The sequence below is a fragment of the Pezoporus occidentalis genome, unplaced genomic scaffold (genome assembly GCF_034315485.1).
Source record: "Pezoporus occidentalis ecotype Australia unplaced genomic scaffold, CSIRO_AGI_Poc_V1 ctg96, whole genome shotgun sequence".
Taxonomy (NCBI): Eukaryota; Metazoa; Chordata; class Aves; order Psittaciformes; family Psittacidae; genus Pezoporus; species Pezoporus occidentalis.
In genome coordinates, this window is record NW_026916325.1 from 1,264,634 (window position 1) to 1,286,525 (window position 21,892).

At 40.9% G+C, this 21,892-nt stretch overlaps 1 protein-coding gene across 3 annotated transcripts; it reads right to left on the reverse strand.

Moving 5' to 3' along the window:
* Positions 1-872: 872 nt before the first annotated feature.
* LOC134157439 (zona pellucida sperm-binding protein 2-like) lies at positions 873-14,239 on the reverse strand. 3 transcript variants are annotated; one of them, XM_062606365.1, is made up of 21 exons: positions 14,099-14,239; positions 13,805-13,857; positions 12,084-12,176; positions 10,678-10,805; positions 9,874-10,017; positions 9,138-9,221; positions 8,430-8,597; positions 8,266-8,362; positions 7,951-8,174; positions 7,369-7,522; positions 7,089-7,297; positions 6,885-7,002; positions 6,524-6,729; positions 5,944-6,061; positions 5,144-5,313; positions 4,304-4,377; positions 4,098-4,225; positions 3,119-3,308; positions 2,558-2,699; positions 2,176-2,295; positions 873-1,870 (listed from the first exon to the last, which is right to left on the reverse strand). In XM_062606365.1, the coding sequence occupies exons 1-21, from the start codon at positions 14,119-14,121 to the stop codon at positions 1,841-1,843; spliced, it is 2,673 nt and encodes an 890-aa protein (XP_062462349.1). In that variant the 5' UTR covers positions 14,122-14,239; the 3' UTR covers positions 873-1,840. The 3 variants fall into 3 exon arrangements, with proteins under 3 accessions (XP_062462349.1, XP_062462348.1, XP_062462350.1); XM_062606364.1 differs by lacking the exon at positions 873-1,870 and adding an exon at positions 1,984-2,064 and having other exon boundaries at positions 2,199-2,295; XM_062606366.1 differs by lacking the exons at positions 873-1,870; positions 13,805-13,857; positions 14,099-14,239 and adding exons at positions 1,984-2,064; positions 13,695-13,799 and having other exon boundaries at positions 2,199-2,295.
* Between the last annotated feature and the right edge of the window lie 7,653 nt (positions 14,240-21,892).

The window sequence follows — 21,892 nt, forward strand, 5'->3', positions numbered from 1 at the left end:
CCCAGGAAGCCACAATCAAAACTGTGTTAACAGTACTGAAATAGGCTGCCCAGCCTCATGCTTGGATCTCACAGCAGTCCCTAGTTGCTACATTTTCCCCCGTACAACTCTAATGGGGGAAAAGGCAGCACAGGCTACCCAAGACAGCCTATGCTTTGCTGGTAGAGTGCTGTCACAGCAGATGACGATTGCTACTCACCCATCTGGAGAAAACACTGCATAACAGTGCATAACATTTCTTGGGAGACTGTCAGCATGATGCAAGATAAACAGTAAACTCACCGTACCACTTTGAGTGCCCATACTTGTGTTCTCTTAGGTCCAAAACCCTGGCAGCATAATATATGTGTCTGACTGCTCAATAGAATGCTCCTGCAGGCTGAGGAATAGTAAGTACTTAACCCACAGGGTTAATGTAGGGGAAAGCACTAAGAACAAATCACTGACTTGTCAAGTCTGCTGTCAGGCTTATGTTCTGCATTTCCCTTTTATTCCCATGCTAACATATTTACATCTCATTCCTCGATATCTCCATGGCTTTAGTCTTCACCTATCACAGGAATAACAGAATATGACTCCTTTAGCATGGTAGCCTCCCTCTATTGGGAAACAGATTTGATGCACAGCTAATGACTTGACATGTTCCTCATCATGAGGCTCACACGGATTTTCCCAGAAATAGCAGTAAGACACCTACTACAGATATGCTTAACAGGCAATCAGAACACAGACAAGACTCACTAACATGAGCTTGTAATTATAGCATATATCTCTGTACAGGTATTGTAGCAACAGAGCTACAATCTTTTTAGACACCGTACTTCTTCACAGTGCAAACAGATTGACAAAATAATTTCTTGCTCAAATTAGCCTTCACAGAAATTCTATTTAATATAAAGTTAAAAAGCAGACATCCATTATTGTATCTTTAGCCCTAAGAGATAGTGATTCATGCTAAGCAATAGCTTTCCTTAGAACAGGAAAATACAATATTGAATCTGAACTGTTTTCACATCACTGTTCAGATGCAAAAAAAAGTAACCAAGAAATATTCCTCCTATAAAAAAGAAAAATCCCAAACCAAACCAAAACCCAAAAAACCTCACACCAACACAGGATAATCTGACTGGAGCTCCTGAGCATCATGTTTTCTAGTAAGCAAGAATCTTTAACACTTTATGGACAGAGTCCATGTATTATCATTACTACTACGACAAGTCTTCACTACAAGGATTTTTTTATTTTTTAGTTCAGGCTGACAGCTTACTTGTCCTATGTAGTTGCTGATGCTACCTGTGAGCATTTTCTCCCCACCTAGGGAAGGCAACTTGACATTGCGCAGCCACAACACTCCTAAGAGATCCACAGTTTACAGCTTTTCTGTCAATAACTGCTATAGGATCAACTATGTTCAGCCCCAATTTGCTTCAAAACACATTTTCGCTTATTGACATTAAGCTCCCTGCAATCCTTTGTTCATACTGAAGCTTTAAAAAAGCTCAGAGTGATTTACTGTTGACTTCCTACCTGTTGCCACCTTTCTCCCCCTACCCCAAACCAGATGCTTCCAACTACAAACTGATTAGACAAGTTCTAGACATGTTAGCTGAGCAGACTAGGTCAGATGCAAGTCACACAAAAGACTAAGAATTTGACACTGTAGAGGAGCACAAGAGAGCAAGATTAATTTAAGTTAAAGACAAAAATATATATCCATACTTGTTAGCGGGCCCTTTTCTGAGTAAAGGGTATCAATATATTTTCCTAGTAGATACTTTCAAGATGTCTTTACTTATAAGCCTGGGCAGGCTATGCATGCTTTAGCCACCCAACTGCAGCTTCATAAAAGTAAATAGTTCTTGTTGAGTCTCTGTCAAGAAGTCAGCGTCTTCACCTGCAGGGAGAAGGGAGGCATACAGAACTACATTATGTTACAACAGCAGATTCTTGGCATTTCAGTAGCATAGTTTAAGACTAACACTAACCTTTGCTAATCGTTTTCTTTCCTGATAAGCACTGGTCCGGATGACACTTTCCCACGCTGATGTGGTTCTGCACTGCGGTCTAGCAAGACATTTCAGCTTTTAGTTTTCTGTACAGCTCATGCTAGAATTCAGTCACCTGGCAAGGCTCACGATTGTATGTGCCATACTGCTGAGCAAAGACTCGGGTGACTTGAGAAGCGCCAGTTTTCTTACCAAGTCTGTGTTTCCCAGGATTGCATCTCCTTGAACAAAGAGAGCCTGAAGGCTGCTGCATAGTGCTGCAGATCATCACACTGCAGTGGAAATACAGCTACAAGGCAAGAATATATTATGTGTAGGGGAGTCTTATTTGGCAAGCATCTGACACACGTACAGACTCTAAAGGAGATGAACTGAGCAGTCTTAAGTAGCTAGTCTTTGTTTACTACTATTACAGTATTATGCCTTCAAGGAGGTAGCTAACAGCCTCAGAGAGCACCTGCCCAGCTGAGACTTTACACAGCGTTTCCTGCATTAACCGCTCCAGGTTCACATATCAAGACTGCTGACAGCATGTGAAAGAGATGCCTTACCTGCTCTTGTAACAGAGTTGTGCCTAGTACAAAGGTGAACATCCTCACTTCAAATCTCTTCAGGTGCTGAGGAAATTTTACTCTGAGGCTATAATTAACTTTGTGGAAGACAGCTTTGTAGGAGTCTCCACTGTTTTCACACCTTTTAGGGAATGTGAAAGAAAGTGTATTTAATCCAAATTTTCATCACTTGAACCAGATTTTCAAAGAAAGAAAGGAAGCAAAATAGAGCAGCTTCTCTCTTCATTTCCCTCAGGTCACAGGAATAAAGATAGAGACTCTCTTATTTATGATCCCTGCTTTTGGCCACAGTCAGGGTTACTTCTTGTTCTTTCCATATGGCCTTTAGACCCACTCCTGTGCACCCCAGTGACTGCTGCCATCAGAAAGCATAATCTCTGTGCCGATGCTGACATGCACTCCTCTGCCTAGCAGCAGCCAATCATCAGGATAAAACAACACATTCAAGCTGACTTGAGTCCTCTCCTTTTCCCTCCCCCACCTAAGGTAAGGGGCCTTGTGCTGAACAGCTGCCAAACACAGGAGGAAAGCCCTCCTTACCCATTTATAAGCATAGGCCACTGTGGAAGACTGTCCTGGCTTTGGGAGTTTGTAGCCCAACAGTCATCCAGGTTTAGTTCTAGTCTCAAATCTTTAGGCTGGAGCAGTTCAACTTCAAAATACAGTGCCTCCCTCAGGTATTTTACCACAGGATATTCCAGCTCCTGGTAGGGCTCTGTGTAGGATTTCTCTAGAAGAGAGTATTGATGTTAGAGTTGCCTTTTTACAGAATACGTATTCACAAGCTTTCCGCTTCACTTTCCACCACCATTTTCTCTGGCACAGTAACACCAAAATGTGGGAGAGAGCATGAATGTCAACAGATGGGGATAGGGTAGCAGAAAGACAAACATCAATGAAAGTAAAGATCTAAACTGCATTCCTTGTCTCTGAGGATACAGAAATGAGACACTCCTCCTTCTGCAGAAACCCATTGGAATAAGATGCTCCTTCAAAAGCACCTCTTTGAAGGTATGGAGTGGTGGGGGGAGAGGAGTAGAAATTTTCATTAGGGTCACTCCAGTCCTGGTGAGGGTTTGGTTCATACTTCAGCCTGTTCTACTACCATAGTTACCATTTTAAAGCAGTATTGATGTAGTTTCCTTCTCTGACAAAATTATTTCAGTCAGTGCTCTCTGCTCATCAACACTTAAGAAGCTGATAGGAGAGAAGCTCACATTACATCCACTCTACAACTTTTAGCATGCCTAGACCAGGCAGGGAAACCACACATCAGTAATGCTACATCTGTTCCACTACAGGTACTTGGCCATTTATTTTGCATTCTGGAATGGAAAAACCTGTTGGAGACCTTAGAGGGGTTTCCTCTTCATCCTTGGAGAGAGTCAAAAGTCACGTGGACAAGGTCCTAGGCCATCTATTCTAGGTAGCCCTGCTTGAGCAGAGTACGCAGACAAAAATCACTTTGAGAACCCTTCCAACTTCAACTATTCAGTGATTCTATGGAGTCTAATGTTACCTTTAAAAAGCTTCAGTGAAAGAGCAAGAGAGCCAAACCCTGGCTTAATACTGGGTGGTGGGTTCTTCTTAGATTCATATTGGACATCAACAGCCTGCTTGATTGCATACCAGCATACAAATTTCAGCCTGAGGGAAGAGGTTTAGCATGAAATTTTTAGAAAGTAAAATACTTCAGGCAACCTTTTTCTAGGGAATGAGACTTACCGGTATACTGGTGTATCACTGCCGGGTCTGAAGTAGAGTACATCATTTTCATACATCATAGTTGTGCTATTGAACTGAAAGACACATCATTACAGACAGGACAGTTACATTAGAGTTTACTTTGGTTTTGACACAATATTCACATCCCTTCTCTTGAATGGCAGACTGCATTGAGCAGAGTACACATTGGAATGGCCAGAAATTGCTGGCTAACAGCTGTATGCCTACTGAGCTAAAGCTGACAACTATGCCATAGTCAAGAAGAAACAGTTTATTAGCTAACAGTAACTTGCATATGACATAACACCCCAGAAAGGAAGTGCACTGGGCCTAAGAGAAAGCTCAATTGTTTCTGTTGACAGAATGAATGTACAGCATGAGATGTAACAGTTGCAGGAGCAAGCTGCAGTTGCGGTGAACCAAATTTGAGCATAACCCATTATTTTGTCTGTTTCCCATCTGTGCAGTACTGAAAAGGCAGGAACAGGACCCACTCTAGTCTTGGCCCAGGTATTCATTAGCAATACATAGCCAACTTCTGGAGGGCATATAAGTATCTCTCAACTGCATAAACTCACATTCAAGTCCATTACTAAGCATTTCAGAAGTATCGTACTGAAGGCTAATTTCAGAAAACACCTCTCACCTTGAAAATAAATTACCAGCCAAATAAGAACTTCTGTCCAACTGAATTTAATAGCCTCAGAAAACGAGTGTAGATGTAGTAGTTAACAAAGTCAGCTGTGATCTTCTTGCAGTTTATGTTTACCTGTGAACCTCTGCCATTCTAGTAATAACCCTACCCCAACACACAGTAAGCTTCACATGACTAACCCTTACCTTTCTACTTGTCCCACAGGTGTTCACATTGAACTTGAAGGTTGCAGTCCTCTCTGTCACTAGACTGGGTTTACACTGTCTATCCCTCAAAACAAACAGGCTAGTGTCCAGGTCTGCAGCTCCCACCAATTTTACTGCAGTAATAACCACAGTACCGTTGGGTAGGCACTCTGAAAGAGAAAAATATTTTCATACAAATCAGGACTCACATTCCTATGTTTTATGGCCTAACACAATGAAGAGATTCTGCATGGATTTGCTAGCAAGGTTATTGGCACATCACACGTTTTGAGCAAGACTGTCTTCAGTATTAAAACCCAATCTTCAGACTAACTGCTAGTAGAGTGAGCAGCACAAGTGAAACTGGTGATTTCACTTCCCTTTCTCCTCCTAGGAGCTATCACCCTGTCCCAAAAGGACTTTTCTAGCTGAGATACTCTATATATTCAATACCCATGAGTAACTTTAGCATGGTTAATTTATGTGCTGATCCTCCCCTCCCCCCAACAAAAAAACCCAACCATTCAACAGCCAAACCAACTACAAGAATCCTTTAAAAATGATCATGATCTTGGAATTGTGAGGTGAAGTAGAATTTCCCACCTCCTGTACTAGACAGGATAGTCATTCCAACCTGCAATTTAACTTGCTTTTTAGCATATTATTTTATAGGAAATCTGAGAGCCAAATAGAATATCACACAAGTCTAAACTCTAGAAACATTTCAGACTTCCCAGGTTTGTGCAACTTAGTTATGCAGCTCAAAGAGCATTAACAGCTAATCCCCAACATGTTATTACGTATTAGCTGGGAAGGTGAAAAGCTGCAGGAAACTGAGAATTCCCTCTTATTAGCCAAGGTGATGCCATCCTTCAAGGTTAGGTGGAGTGAAGCCTTTATTCCAGAGGCATGAAAATCCTGGAGATGACAATTACAGGTTAAACAAGGTAATAAAAACACATTGTTCAACTAATGTATTCAGAAACTAGGAGAGAAGGTTACCACAAGACAAAGGTAATGGTGCTTGATCCCAGTCAAATCCACAGGAGATTTTTTTTTTAATCTAGAAGCTCACACAATGAGCTTTTTTTCAGTCATTTCACAATAGAGTGCAATAGGAACCCCACTGCATGAACAGTTGTCATTAAAAGATAGCTCAGCCTTAAAATGCTTGCAGAATGTTTGTTTTCCTTTCCTACTTCTGCCAACATTAACAAAGGAAAATTCAAGTGTTCTTCCAAGGGTAGAAGAGTCCTCCATTAACCCTTTGAAGCCTATCTCAAAGGGAAGTTTTATTTCACTTTCAAGGACATAGTGTATCAATGTTCATATTTCACAGCCAGAGCACACTTTTTAATTGCTATATGCTGGCATCCTTACCTCATAGTTCACATGGGAAGAAAGGAAAGGGACAGAGATTGCCAAGTGAGTGCCATTGTCTCTCAGGCTGTAGCTGTACTTCTTCACAGACTCTGGGGTCAGGTGCCTGTCTGAGATGAAGGGGAGCCAGTTTTGGCCCACATTCCCATGAGTGATAACGAGATGAAGGTTCTTCCCATCACAAAATCCTCTCGCACTGGGTAGCACTGCAATACAGTTAAGAGTCAATCAGTGTGCTTTCTGCTGTCAGAGTTTAATAGGGCTATTTAGGATTGACAGTATCCCTGGCTGAAGTTAGCCCAGTTAATAGCAAAGTCCATAACCAGGCTGGTACCATTTTGCCCAAGTTCCACTAGTTTACCTGCATCTTTAACAGCTGACACTGTTATGACTGGGACAGTGAAGGTCTCACTTGTTGGATGAATTATGAATCCAAGTGTAACATTCAGGGTGTATGCTCTCATATCTGCTCCCATGTACTAGGAAAATCATATTTAGAAATTAAAATCACCAGGCAATATCATTGCTTCTATACCATAGTATGCTGCAGTGTCCTGGTACGCACCTCTTTCTTAATGCTTGGTGCATCAAGTGAGACTTGTATTGTGTAGGCTTTGCTTCCATTAGCATATCTGATCTCGTATGTTAGATAACCATGCTGAACAGCTTCAGGTAAGGCAACAGTTGTCCCCTCAATGGTTAACTTCACAAGCTTCACATCTGGGAGGAATGTTCCCACTGTAACATTCATTAGCCTCAAACTCAGATTTGAATCTGAAAAGGAATGCAATAACATTAAAGTCTTAACAGTGCCAGAGATCTCAGTAAATTGTTAGGCTACTTACTGTTGCTTATAGCAAGTTCCACTTGTTCAAATGGCGTTTCTATTTCCTTGATGATAATATATTTACTTAGTCCCCATTTGTTATCTTCCCACTGATGTTCCAAGAACAGGTTGATAGCGTATTTTGTCCCATGCTGTCCACTGCTCACAGAAGTCTAGAATTTCAAATCAAGACTCTTTAGTATAACACAATTTCACATTAAAGTTGTATTGTAGCATCTCAAGGTCAGCTAGAGCTACAGATCCAAACAATTGTGCTCTCTCAGCTCAGAGATGACAAACTCCTAGAGTGGCACTTGCTGTATCTCTACAAGTTTAGATTATCTCAGAATATTTGTAACACTTCCTTTGCAAAATTATCTCCCATCCCCAAGTTTCAAAGCAGCAGGGGACCATTTCAGTAGTGAAAGAGCTCCTCCTGCAACTTCCTTTGCAGTTCATTTCTTACTGCATTTGCCCAGGATTCAGTTCACTCCAAGCAACTAGATTTAAATGTTTAAGTCTCAGGCCATCACCCCCCCCCAAAAAAAGATAAACAACCCACAGAAAGTCTGTTGTCTGGCACCTAACGCAAGTCACTAACCTTGTAAGAGCCACCTTCTGCACCTATTGGTATCCTCATCATAATTGCATTTAAGTCATTCAATAAGACATATTTCCTGGAAGCCATTTCATTGGCAGAGAGTTTGTTTAGATCCACACCAGCTTCAACAAGCACATCCTTAAAGCTAGTTTCTCCAGCAGAGACTGGTTGCATGTATTTTGGAACAGTCCAGATGATGGTTTTGTTAATGTAGTCCACACCATCTTAGGGACAAGATATGAAATCTGTAAGCTCATTACTATGGTTGTAAGTCAGTTCCTGTGCATTTACATATTGATGTACTGCATTTCTCACCTACAGGACACGCCACAGCAGTATCCACCATCAGGATCATCCATTGTTGTTTGTAAAATATACTTGCTCTCACTGCAGAGAAGGTAATTCCATGATCCTGTAGGAAGAGATCTGTTTAGACCTCACAGCCTGGCAGCTTGCTGGGCTGGAATGAGCATACCAACCTTGACCAGCTGAATTTGTGCAGCAGTATACGGTATTCGCAGCACAACCCGGGTGTCTGTGGTGTTGAGTCCATAACCTGCACTCCAAGCATCACTCACAAGCAGAGCTGTTTTTTCTTCTGGCTGATGAAAAACTATTTGCCATATTGAGGCTTCTCCTGCTTTTGCCTAGCCCGAGAAATTCATCAACAGTTTAAACATGCTGTTTGAAGTAACAGATTTACTATGTTGAATGATTTATTTTATTGAACTCCCCAGCAATTTTGTTGCTTCATTCTAAATACTGTTAGTGGGATACCCCTCTAACTTCCCTCCCCCATTTCCCCCAGAAAATTTTCAATATTAAGAGCATAAAGATTAACTGCATTGCAAATACAAGGTCCAAGAAGAAAAAATCCTATCCATGGTTCACTCCTGCGCCATGGGGTCTTAAAGACAGTTTTTGTTGCAGTCTTTCGTCTTGGGAAGACTTTATTTCTAGGCTTTTTGAGAAAGACTCTGTTTCCATTTCCTCACTGGAGACATGGCCTACAGCTATTTCTAACACATCAAAATCTCTATACTAAAACCACTTGGTACAGAAGTTCTGCTCTTCTTACTTAAATGCTTTCCAAAAGGACATTTTGTACTGTGTGGACATAGAATAGAAAGATGATCGTACCTGAAGTAGCATTAGCTTTTACTAGGAAAAAAATACTGTGGTTTTACCTCCAGAAAGCCAAGATACCAGTCCTCAGGTTCATCTTCGATGATGTCCTTTACAATCTGCGGAACCTCCCTCCTGACAGAAACCTGAAGGGAAAGAGCCTCTGTAAGGGGTCTGCTGATGGTACTTGTAAAGACATTGAAGACAAGGAAACAAGTCTTTTCTAAGAGAAACTAGCATTTCCTAGAAGAAGGTTTCCTCCTGCCAAGTAAAAGATTATGGCACAAGATGTCATCATGCATGGTGTATTTTCTATAATCCCTTTGGTTTCAGCTTGTTTTTATTTTTCGCCTGTCTTCCCATTTCTACTTTCACTTAAGGCCAGAAATTTATTTTTGACTCCCATGTACTCTTCCAAGGAGTCCTTTGCTCCCTCTCTGCATTTCTCGTCAGCAAATTCAGCAGGAAAATTTCCATCAGAAAGTAAACATTTCTGTTATCACAAATGAGATTTGTTGAGGCAACATACAGCAAGTTAGCTTAACATTTTGAATAACATTTCACAACTTAGTTGGTTATTAATATTTACAGGTGGCCTAAATAAGCATAATATGAATGCATCACTAAACTCAAGATACATGCTGTGCATTCACTAGTGAGCTATTCATGGTTGAGCACTCAATTTCTGCTTCCAATACACATTCCTAATATCTAATCAGCTTCAAAGAGAGCATCTTCCAGTACTTACCTTCTTACCTTACTTTTAAGTACCTTCCTATCAGTACTTCCAGTACTTACCTCCATGTAGTTACTTTCACATACTAGCTCTCTCGACCTCCATGGACCATAAGAGCAACTTGCACTTTTCACATGAGTTGTAGCATTTTTCATATCAGCAGCATGAGATGCTTTAATTTCTACAGTTATTATGAACATATCTTCCTGCATGCACAGAGAGAACATTTTCTTGTTAGACTGGTTTTCTCTAATTAGGGACCATCTATCCTGGTGACCTAACAGTACATTACAAAACCCATCCACCAGGCTCTGCACAGAAGAGCAACTCCATATTGAAGCCTTATTACTTTCTACTTGATTAACTACATAGGCTACGTGCATGTAGCTGCATAGCTAAATAGCAACATAAATACTCTGGGGAGTAGTCAGCCTTTCATATAGCCCCAGAACTGGACAAAAAAAAACTCTCCCTAAAGCATAGTCTTATGATACAGTAGGAGTGAGAAATTAAAGCAGCCAAAGCTTTTAAGGTTTTTTTTTTTTTTTACTCTGGTGTGTCTCAGGCACTAAACACTTGGGCAGAGTGCAACACAGCTGCCAGACAGAATTCCCTATTCTTATCCAAAAGGAAAGATTTGCTCTTCAAGGGCATATGTGATATGCTTCTTTATGTGTTCATGTGTAGGCCATTCAAATGTCAATACCGTAGAATATTCTAGGACCTCTGGATATATTTGAGAGTTATTTTTTCTGCTAACAGATGCTCAAGACATTCCACACCTCAATATCTATCAATAATTTGGTACTGCTTCACATAAATCACACATAACAGCACTGCAATCAAAACACTTATAATAGACTTACTTCTAAGTGAGAATGGCAGCTCAGTGCAGAAGCATGAAATTCGATGTAACTCCAGTTGCTGTAAGTTACTGTATAGCCACACTGTGATGCCATGGCCTCATTGAGCTCCCAGGCTATGCCAGATTGATCTATGGGCAATTAATCAAGAACCATATTAACGAGTATAACTTCTGCTCTGCTAACTCCTTGAGCTACCTGCCCTGGCCCCATGGTTCAGTTGACTCTGCTCCAATATGGCCCAGCTGTATATCCTGGGCTCAGACATAGAAGAATTGCAAAGCGGTAAAAGAGTTGCAACAAAAGATGCAGGGGGGCAGGGAGAGAATGTCACCAACAAAGTAAGATATAAAATCCTAAATGGAAAAAAAACCTAGGTCATCAGTGCCAAAGTTGTCAGGATTGGCACATGATGACAGACTAGCAACATCAGGAGTTGGATCTATGGCTGGCACAGGCCTGTGTTTCTCTTGGTGCATGCCTCGCCAACGAATTCTCTTCAGGGGTCTTACCAGGGTGACAAAAACACCAAAGCTTAGCTTGAATTTTTCTTAGGTTACAAAGCTACATTGATGGTTTTGCACATTTTTTTGTTTGTTTTTGGTTTAGTTATTTTGCCTTTTTTTTTCTTCCCAAGACAGTTATTTTCTGCTTCCAAGCTTCGCATATCCCAGAGTGTCTTTCTTTGTGTATGAATGCCTGAACAAAGACACTATTAAGTATGTTTTTACACAAGCTTAACATTCTAGAAAGATGGGTGTGACTGAATGCTATTGGCTAAATCTAGTTAGACAGCTAACTAGCAAGGAAACACAGTTCAAGGCCGAGTTTACATTTTCTGCATATAATCTTACACCTGAGACTTATGTATCCCAGAAGTTCCCACTCTGTCCTTCCAGGGCTCTGCATGGTGCTTTCTATTCAATTGCACCACTTGTTGACTACTGAGGCCATAGCCAGAGGGCCCAGCTTATTTTTTCATAGAATTCAGTAAGAATTTATACACCTCCAAGTCCCTTAGCTGTAAGCAAAAAAGGTGGAAAGTCACTAATGCAAAATCAGTAGTGTAGTCCCATCTTCAAATAACAAGTTTTCAGAGCAGTATGTGCTGTTACTGGGAAACATTTTTACCAGAATGGAAATCCACCATCATAAACACACCTAGAAACTACCATGAGGCCAAAGATCACCATGATTAGACTTGATATTGCTAAGTTATCACACAAGTCTACAGGATACGTTCTACAGAAATAAAGGTAGCCTTTGGCTTTACTTAACAATGAGGACAAACCTACTAAACTCTATGGTCTTAGAATAAGCCAGGGAATTCCAGTAGAAGAGTATCTCAGAGAACTTTAAACATTTCATCATGTGCAAATCCCTCCTCAAGTTCTTCTGTATCAACTTACCAACAACAGAGAAGAATAAGTATTTGTCCTCAAAGTATTCTGCACTTAGTGTTATACGCAAAAGGTTCCCAAAGCATTCTGCACTCATTGGTCCTGCATTGGACATATTGAAAGGCTAGTGAGTAGTGGATTAAAGGTAACATTCAATGAGAAATCTGTTACTTCCCAGATTGCTTTATAAAAACTCAGTGTTGTGACAGTCCTATTCCAGGAGGCTTTACTGTTGTTTTTAACTTTTAAACTGGCAATACTTCCAGGAGAAAAGCCAGACCTGAAATTAGCATTCCAGTAGTAACTGTCTAATTAGCTGGCAATGCTACCTACAACAGCTAGTCATGGAAATGGGATTTTGGAACACAGTCAAAAAAATACTAAATTAGCTTCCCCAGTCTGAGCACCTTCATGGGAATAAAAGAAATCAAGAAAATCCCCTCTACAATCCTGGAAAGAGGAAAATTCAATCCTTATCTAACAAAAAAACCAAAACCCGAACACCCAAAAACCAACAAACCCACACTTAAACAAAAAAACAAAGCCTCACAAAACAACCACTAACCCCAGCCCCACCCCAAAAAAAAAAACAAAAAACAAAACCAACAACAAAATCCCACCAAAACCACAACAACAAACCAACCAAACAAAAAACCCATACACAGCTATTCACAAGAAAAGCTACAAGCCAAGTCAGGGTGGGGACGAGGCACCTCAGCTACCCATCAGCCTATCCTGTTCACCTGCCCAAGTACCAGAAACCAGTTGACTCATGCTAGGAAAAGACCACACAGGAGCAAGCAGGATGGCTTGAGATGCTCAAGTCCCAAGCTGTGATTGCAACATAAACAGGCTATGGCTGCCAATCCTCTTAAACACAGGAAGCAGGTACAAACCATGCTACATGTACGACTCAAGACCAGAGAAGAGTCTTTATTTGACATATATTTCCAATAAACTCGGAATTGTTGTTTCAAACAATTCTCTATGCCATAGCGAGCTAATGCCAATTAGACCTTTTATAGTAATGGAACATTTCAAGGGCTTAGAGGATCCTTTTTCCTGGAGAGCTCAGCACTATATCCTTAAATTAACCAGAAATGACAAATGACACTCCCTTGTCAGTCATACTAGGGAACACCAGACAGATGCTAGCAAACACAACTTCATTTTTGCCCATAGTTCTAACTTGATCCTGCTCAGTGGCCATATAATTGCTCCAAGATGGGTAAATCCTCCTCCAGTATCTTTTTATTTTGATCTTTGGTGAATGCTAATATGTTTATATAGCACCTGCAGTGAGTAGGGCAAACAGTCCTAGAACCATCTCTCTCTGTATCTTCTGTCCCAGGACCAACTCTGTTTTATAAAGAAAAAGTTAAAGCAGACAGCAATTTTGTCTAAGAAAATTGTTCCTTCTCAGGCAAAGTGATGACACCTTTATAGCATCTAAAAGGCCTTACATATTGTGTGTTCAATAAGTAGGGTCAAGAAAACAAGAACAACAATGAAGTTCCTATTAATTCATCAGTGCTTGTTATCAGAGCGAGAGACAGAAGGGTAGAAACATTTGCTTTATATGATGGTACATAAGCCTAAAGCGGAGTTACTAATAGACACCAGTATGTTTGGAGTTTCTCAGAAGAATGTGCACTCTTCTGAAACACACAGATATCACCCATGAGAAGGCCTGAAAACTGTTACTTGGAAGCAGTTTATAGCAGCACTACCTGGTCTCTCTTGGGTCCATATATCAGAGATTAGTATTTGTATTAGTAACAACCTGTAAGAGAAGACAGGGATTAGCAACAGTCCCAGCTGTGACAACAGCTTGGTAAAATATTTCTGTGTTAAGAAAGTTCCAGTCTGGATATTAAGCTAGTCTTAAATTTAGAGCTACAGATCCAGATTTTGAAATTACAGAATAGCTTTTCCTCAGTCACCTCTAGAAAGGCAGGGAAGGTAAACCAGAAAAGTTCATACATTTAATGACCACTTATATTTAGCAGCCTTGAAGCTCTCACCTCTGCACCAGACCCAGCTCCATTATATGTAAGCTCAGCCTCTGCTGGTGTTGTTTTTTCCTTTAGCTCCGCACACAAACAAAATCCTCCCTCACAAGCTTTGCACAGACACCAAAGCTTTTCTGACTTCTCAGAGTCTTTGCTTAAATGGAAAGGCTGCCACCTTTATACTGCTGAAACTAATTTTCAACTCCTTACCATCCTATGAGCCTATAATTCATGTCAGCTGTTCATTTGCTTTACTGATTAAATCTGCTCCTATGTAGTTCCCTAGGTTCCCCCTATTTTGATGGTTGCTAGCTCCTAGCTAGCAGGCTGTGAGGGGACAACATGAAAACTGGTACTGTTCTGATTGGGAGTTATGACTCTTCATCCTGTGTGGTGACTTGACCCTGGTTGGACACCAGGTGCCCAACAATGCTGCTCTATCACTCCCCTCCTTAGCTGCACAGGGGGGAAGAAATACAATGAAAGGCTCATGGGTCAAGGTAAGGACAAGGGGAGATCACTCACCTATTGCCATCAAGGGCAAAACAGACTCAACTTGGGGAAATTAGTTTAATTAATTACTAATCAAACCAAAGTAGGATAAATCAAATAAATCAAATCTTAAAAACACCTTCCCCCCACCCCTCCTTTCTTCCTAGGCCCAATTTCACTCCTTATTTTCAGTATTTCCTCACCCCCAGTGACACTGGATGACAGGGAATGGGGTTTGCAGTCAATCACATGTTGTCTCTGCTTCTCCTTCCTCCTTAGGGGAGGATTCCTCATACACTTCACCTGCTTCAGTGTGGGGTCCCTCCTGGGCTGCAGAGGCACAGCTGCCTCAACATGGTCTGCATCATGAGCTGCAGGAAATCTCTGCTCTGGTGCCTGGAGCACCTCCTCCCCTCCTGCTTCACTGACATGGGTGTCTGCAGGGCTGTTCCTCTCACATATTCTCAGTTCTCTCTCTGCAGTAACTTTTTCCCCTCTTAACTGTGTTATCCCAGAGGTGCTGCTGCCGTCAGTGATGGGCTCATCCTTGGCCAGTAGCAGATCTGTCTTCAAGGCAGCTGGTACTGGGTCTGTCAGACACAGGGGAAGCTTCTGGCAGCTTTTCACACAGGCACGCCTGTAGCCTCTGGCTACCAGAACCTTGCCATGCAAACCCAGTAAACCTGTCTTTGCATAACCTTCCCTGGACAGCTGAAGCCTGCCGGAGGCAAATGTGTAAAATATAGTTTTAAGGCAATTTGGTATAATGAGAAAGGTAAGGAACTGTTGATCTTTAAGGTAAGTGGTCAAAACAAACAGTAAAAGAAAACCTAGCTGGAGATTGATGGGTGTTACAAACTAAATGAACTGTCTCATAGGATGACCAGAAATCATCACCAAATTTGGGGAAAATTAGCCCAAAAACTGCGGAGGAGTGGATCTGGCCACAAACAAACTGGACAAAAGGCAGAGAAGTCATGCCTGTGGCCCTGGATCTGGGTCAGTAACTGTTTTCCATGTACTCTGATGACTGTCAGTGATGTGTGGGAACATGATGTCCCTGGAGCTGCTGAGCTGCTGATGGTCAGAAGGTGGCTATGTCATTTAGCGTGCAAAGGGGTTGCTGCAGTGTCTGTTCATACTGCCTGTGAGTGTTGAGCGCTGTTTGTGTATAACTGTAGCAACATCAGTAGCATAAACAATAACAGATGCAATGATCTTTTATGTAAGAAAGAATGCTGGAATTCATTATTCCTTGTCTTGGACATCATTCTGTTACGCCGTCAGTCACTCCGTGCAAACACAACCTCAACTCTCAGAGCCATAGTTCTCCTGAGGCAATGAAATTATTATAGGTAAAAAAATCATCTCTTCTTTCATGGCTAAGCCACTGCTTTCATTTCCCCATTTTATTTGTTCACTTTATATCTAGCAGCTTTACCAGGATGTAAGGAATATTCATTCACCTTGCGCATGTCAGTGCATGCCATTCTTCTGTTTGAAACACCTTTCCCAAGAAGCAAGCTTGGCAGTGATGCCAAATGAACCGTCAGAGCTGCCTGAGTCTCTCTACATAATTCGTACCTCTCCTAATATTATACTGGGGATTCTCTTGTTCTAGGCTGATGCCTGTAACTGTTGGAGATTGTGCTCCTCGCTCTGCAGACGGGAAGGCTGCGGGAACCGTAGACCTGGAGGGCTTACTTCTACTTGTAATAAGCACCCGTGTCCTCGTGAGGGCGCACGAGTCCCTCCTGCCGCTGCTCAGCCCTGTCCTCCCAGCCGCGGCTGCCTCCCGGCCTCGGAGCCGCCTCTGGCCAGGGCTTGTCCTTAAACCTGGCGAGGATTACACAGGCAGACGTGTATTTATGCTGTTTATCACTGCTAACCTTACTACACCCTTCCCATATCCTCAGGGGCGTCAAACAACTAACTGAATGTAAACCCCAAGCTTTGCCATGCTCCAAGATGATGGATTTTACCCCAGCAGAAAGTGTTCATGTTGCTGTTGTTTCCTTCTGAAATTCCCTAGGTGGTAATTTTTTAACTTTATACGGAGTTTTCCTGAGAAGCACTTTCCACCAAGGATACTATAAAAATAATGGATTATAATAATAAATAAAACTATGATCAGGCAGTCAGGGATTAAATATTGGATCGTGCACCCCTGCTTATTATTGTTGGAATGGAGACCACTTGAATTATGGCTTTATTTCACTGTGCAGTGTGTTTTTACAATATTACAAAACAGCTACTACACTTCTCCAGAACATGATTTTAGGTACTACCAGGGAAGAGCCTGAGATTTCCTCCAGCTTGCATTAACTACACTTTGTATTTAAAGAAGATCTGCAGTGTCGACAAGCCCATCACAGTAATTATATGGTGTCAAAGCTGCTCATGCTTTTCCACCCCAAACAGATTCTAGCCATGCTTCCAATAATCCTTCCATCTGTCAGTACTCACACACAGGCTGAGGTTTTGGGGCAAAGTGGCATCCTGGATGTGTCTTCCTTACTTCTCGCAGTTTAAACAGGATCATGATAACTAGCAGCCATTTACTGGAATGGGAAGAGAACTGCACTAGTCCTGTTACAACTCAGCTCTTGTTGTGGGCTTTTTAATTTTTATTTTCTACTTTTAAGTATGCAGCACATGATCACTTGGACCATGATCATGATTCTGGGCAATATAATAACATCAATAAATATGAGATTATTTATACCAAATCAAACCTAAATTACCATCTGATTTAACTAGAAAGCAAGAAGAATTCTTGTCTAACATAATTTTAGTTTCTAAAGAATACTGAAATCTTAAAGGCTTTATTTCAGCTGTATGGCCAAAATGTCAAAGATTACAGACAAAATTTTCCTTCTGGCCTTTCAAACAGTATCAGGGCAAAATCAGGAAGAAATGATGTAGTATTATGAGAACTTTTAGGCCTAACAACTATGTGGAACCACGTGCTGATGTCAGTGTATCTTAATCTTACCAGCCTTGTTGCTGGTAGCATAATTCTCCCACAGCAAGCAGTGACTGGGCAATGGGATGAGCTCATGTAGTGACATGACCCTTGGATGAAGGAAAAAAGGAGGTCCGTACTATCTTCTACAGTTATCTGTTAAGCATACTTCGAAAGCTATTTTGACTTCATGCAAAAATGCACAACAAATTAGTCAAATCATAGTTCCTCTAGGATTAGGTAATAAATAATTCTATGCTGATAGGAATAATAAAACAAAGAGAGATTTTCCATTTTCATCCTTATAAAGAGACCCTTGTAAAATGTCCACCACTCATTTTCTTCACAGGGTTGCAATGCAGAATAATATTCAATCAACTATCTCTCTCTTTCTGTTTCCACTTCCATTAATCTGTTCCTAGACAGTGTGCTTATGTGCTGGTCTAATTCAAATGTTTTCCATGTAAATATAAATAAATAAATAATGGGGAGATAGAAAACACACAGTTCATCTGTAAGTGACACCTGCAAGAGCAAACACATTAGACAGAATGAGGCCATTAACTAAAACTCAACAACTTATGCTGAGCTGTCTCTGCTGCAAGATATACCTCCTCTGGGGATATGAATGATATCCTAAACCATTAGTGATTGGATTTTCAGTTAGGCAAAGTCCTGCTATGGGAGTACAGTAGAGCTAAAATCCCCAAAGAGTCAGGAAACAATCTCAGTTATGGGTGGTTTTCTGTGTGCTTCCCCGTACTCAGGAGCAAGAGGTATGATGGTTGCCAGCTAACAATTCACAGATTAAACCAGGACCTGCACATTTAACATGACAAATGTCACAGACTCATAGAATGGTTTGGGTTGGAAGGGACCTTAAAGACCATCTAGTTCAAACCCCCGTGCCATGGACATGGTCACACTAGACCAGGTTGCTCAAGCTGGCCTTGAACACAGCCAGGATTGGGGCAGCCACAGCTTCTCTGGGCAACCTGTGCTAGTATCTCACCCCTCTCATAGTGAAGAATTTCTTCCTCATATCTAATCTAAATCTCCCCTCTCTCAGTTTAAAGACATTCCTCTTTGTCCTATTCCTACATGCCCTTGTAAAAAGCTCCACTCCAGACTTCTTGTAGTCCCCTTTAGGTATTGAAAGACTGCTATAAGGTCTCCCTTCTAAAAGCCTTCCCTTCTCCAGGCTGAACAAGCCCCTCTTCATAGGAGAGGTGCTCCAGCTCTCTGATATTTTTTCTGGCCCACCTTTGGACTTGCTCTAACAGGTCCACGTCCTTCTTATGTTTGGGGTGCCAGATATGGATGCAATACTCCACGTCCTGAGTTAAAGCTTTATAATGCATGCTATGGTAGTTCTTTCTTCTCTGAATAGAATACAGTAGGACATTTGAAACAAGCCTCCCCATAAAACCGTTGGTCATAACTGTATTGTCTTGTCAAGCACATCATGTTTTGCACAAAAAGCCATGCCTCCACCCCACCTTCTCCCCGCTCATCTCCTTCAATGTGGTGGTGCAAGAGGGGTGGATGCCCTCCTGTGAAGCAGGACCATAACCTATGGATTTATGTATGATATCTCCTATAATTGATAATACCATTTTCAAAGTTTGTCTGCACCACTAAACTTGAGCCAAATTAAGCAAAAAAAGAGTTAAGCCAGGAAGTAATTTGGCCCTCGAAGTCCAGTTAGGATTTGAGAATGGGAATTTATGTGCGGTGGAAAGCAGTCTGTAGAAATGTCTGGAACCAAACGCAAAGCAATTTAGATTACTGTGATAGCACAAAAGCACTTTGTATAGAGAATTTAAGACATCTGCCCATGGTCCAGACATCTGTGTGCAATGAATACCATTTCTGAGCTAGCTCTTTATCATTCAGTGATGTCCATTAGTAATTGCTGCCCCCGTACAACCCTGTCTTTGTCTATATGTAGTGATACATGGTTACTTGACAACAAGGAAAGAATTACTTGTTCTTAAATTGAAAATACAATCTGGGATCTAGTTCTATTTCAAGTATAGATAAACACATTTCACTCTTCCCTTCCATTCTCTCTTTGTCTAAATTTGAAGATGCTATTGCATATTTATGTCCCTCAAAGTAATGGACACATAAACTAGCTCCTGTCATGCAGATGGGTCATGCAGATACAATAATTTTGTATTTGTAGCTGTTCTTCAGTTTCAAACCTTCTGCAATGCTGAAGAACCCAAACCACTCAGGACTATGCTCAGAAGCCAAGTTTCTTCTCTTCAGACAGATTTCTTGTCTTCAGGCAGTTCCAATACTTCCTGGTATTTATGCTCACTGTTTCACTAATTTGGAATCCTATCTTTTCTCTGTTTATGTAAAGTCTTTGAGATCGTGCCATATCATTTACCTGTCTAGTAAGTAAGCTTTTCATGCTGCAAGAATGAAGGACATTTTATTTGGTGCAAAACCATGCACCAGTACTGATTAGACTTTGTAGCAACAGAGATAGCAAGTGAAAATGGCATGTAATCAGCAGCAAATAAACAGATTTGCTCCATCTGTTCAAGTAATTCCATTGTCTTATTAGCAGTCAAAATGAAGCAATATAGAACCAAGAGGAGAGTAATCTTCCCAAAGTATCTTTATAAAATTTAACTTTAATTTATTTAAATACAATTTTAGGCTTATTTATTGAAGTCTCTAATGTTTAATGCCACAGTCTTGAATAAACAACAATCAGATCCTCTCTGATTTCAGTGACCTTTGGATTAGGCTCTTGGTATTTGGAGGATGAGGTTGTCTCTGTTCCCAGCACACTGTAAAGAGTGAAAAACTTTTTTATTGATTGATTTATTTTGAAATTTGGAAGTGTACTCAATTTCATCAGTGTTTATCTACATTGCACTGCTGATAGAGCTCCATATTGCCTGTGGGGCAGAAGATAGGTTCAAACTTGGATGACGCATCTCTTCTCCCCAGAACTGGCAGCCACCCAGTGTTAAGTTAAAGGTCTTACAGAACTTTTCGCAACGGTTAAGGGGCAACTCCAGCTTTTTGCCAGATTTCCTTCTGTGGAAACAGAATCTAATCAAAAAGACCCAAATGATAAATGACCTTTATGCGGGACCATAAAATATAGATATTGTCTGGGAATATCCCCACCTTGTGCAATGAATTTTGTAAGGAACAGGTCATGTATATGGAGAGTACCCTGTGAATAAGGCCAGAGAGGCAAAACGGCCTACCCTTCAGTTTGACTCCACAGCATTCTGTGTAAAAGACTGTGCTAAAGGAAAGCCGTGTTGGGTCTTCCAAACTCCTTTTCCATTTTTTTCCCCTCTTCATCTTGAGCAATGAGACAAAAGACGAATTATTGCACTGATTTAGAAGAATATACTGAGATTGGGGCAGTCTGCCTCAGATTTTCTATGTGATCTTGGAAGTCTCATTGGGCATCAGTATCTACATCCCTCATGTATAAGACAGTTTCACAGTACTATTAGGTAAGATACCAAAAAAGTTTGTGAACTGCTCACACACTACAGCATATGTGTAGCAAAAAAGCCATATAAGCCATATAAATATGAAAGATCATTTATGTTTTACTACAGTGGCAATATTTTAATATAATCTATCTAGATTTACACTGCTTTTGGGTAACTACAGGGAAAATTGGTCTCAGATTAGGTATTTTACAGGAAAGAGACAAGTTTGAGGCCTAAGGAGATAGTGCTCACATCTTTTCTGCATTTCATGTACTCCTATTGATTCCACAATAAATGTCATTGAACATTCATCAGTTCAAGTCAAAAAAATGGAATTATGTCCTGGTAATGAATTTGACATTTGTTTTACTCCCAAATAGAGATAAAGATCAGAAATAACAAAATACTTAGCAGAAGAAAAAGCTCAGAAGAAGTGAACTTCAGTCTGGGAAGAAGAAGAATTCAGAAGAAATTCAGGGGCTTTACGTCATCTTGCTTTGTTGGGTTGAAATCTCTTGAGGTTCTGTGGTATCATTTGGAGATTACAGATTAAATGTCTTTACAGTGGGACTCAATTTTAAAGGTCTTTTCTAATCTACATGATCCTATGATGTCACTGCTCTCCAAATTCTCCTGCCAAAGTTCCCTATCAGCAACACACACTATTGTCTTGATGGATGAGATTCTGCTCCATGTCCTGGAAGATGTTTCACAGCAAGAGACTCCAGACCGTGGAGAATAACAGATATTCAGCAACCCAACCACAACTTCCATGACGTATCATGGTAGCTGATGACAGTATGCCAATATTAATCATTTCAGAGCTGCATGGACACTCAGTAGTTTGGCAGGAAGTCATAGCAAGTTTTAATA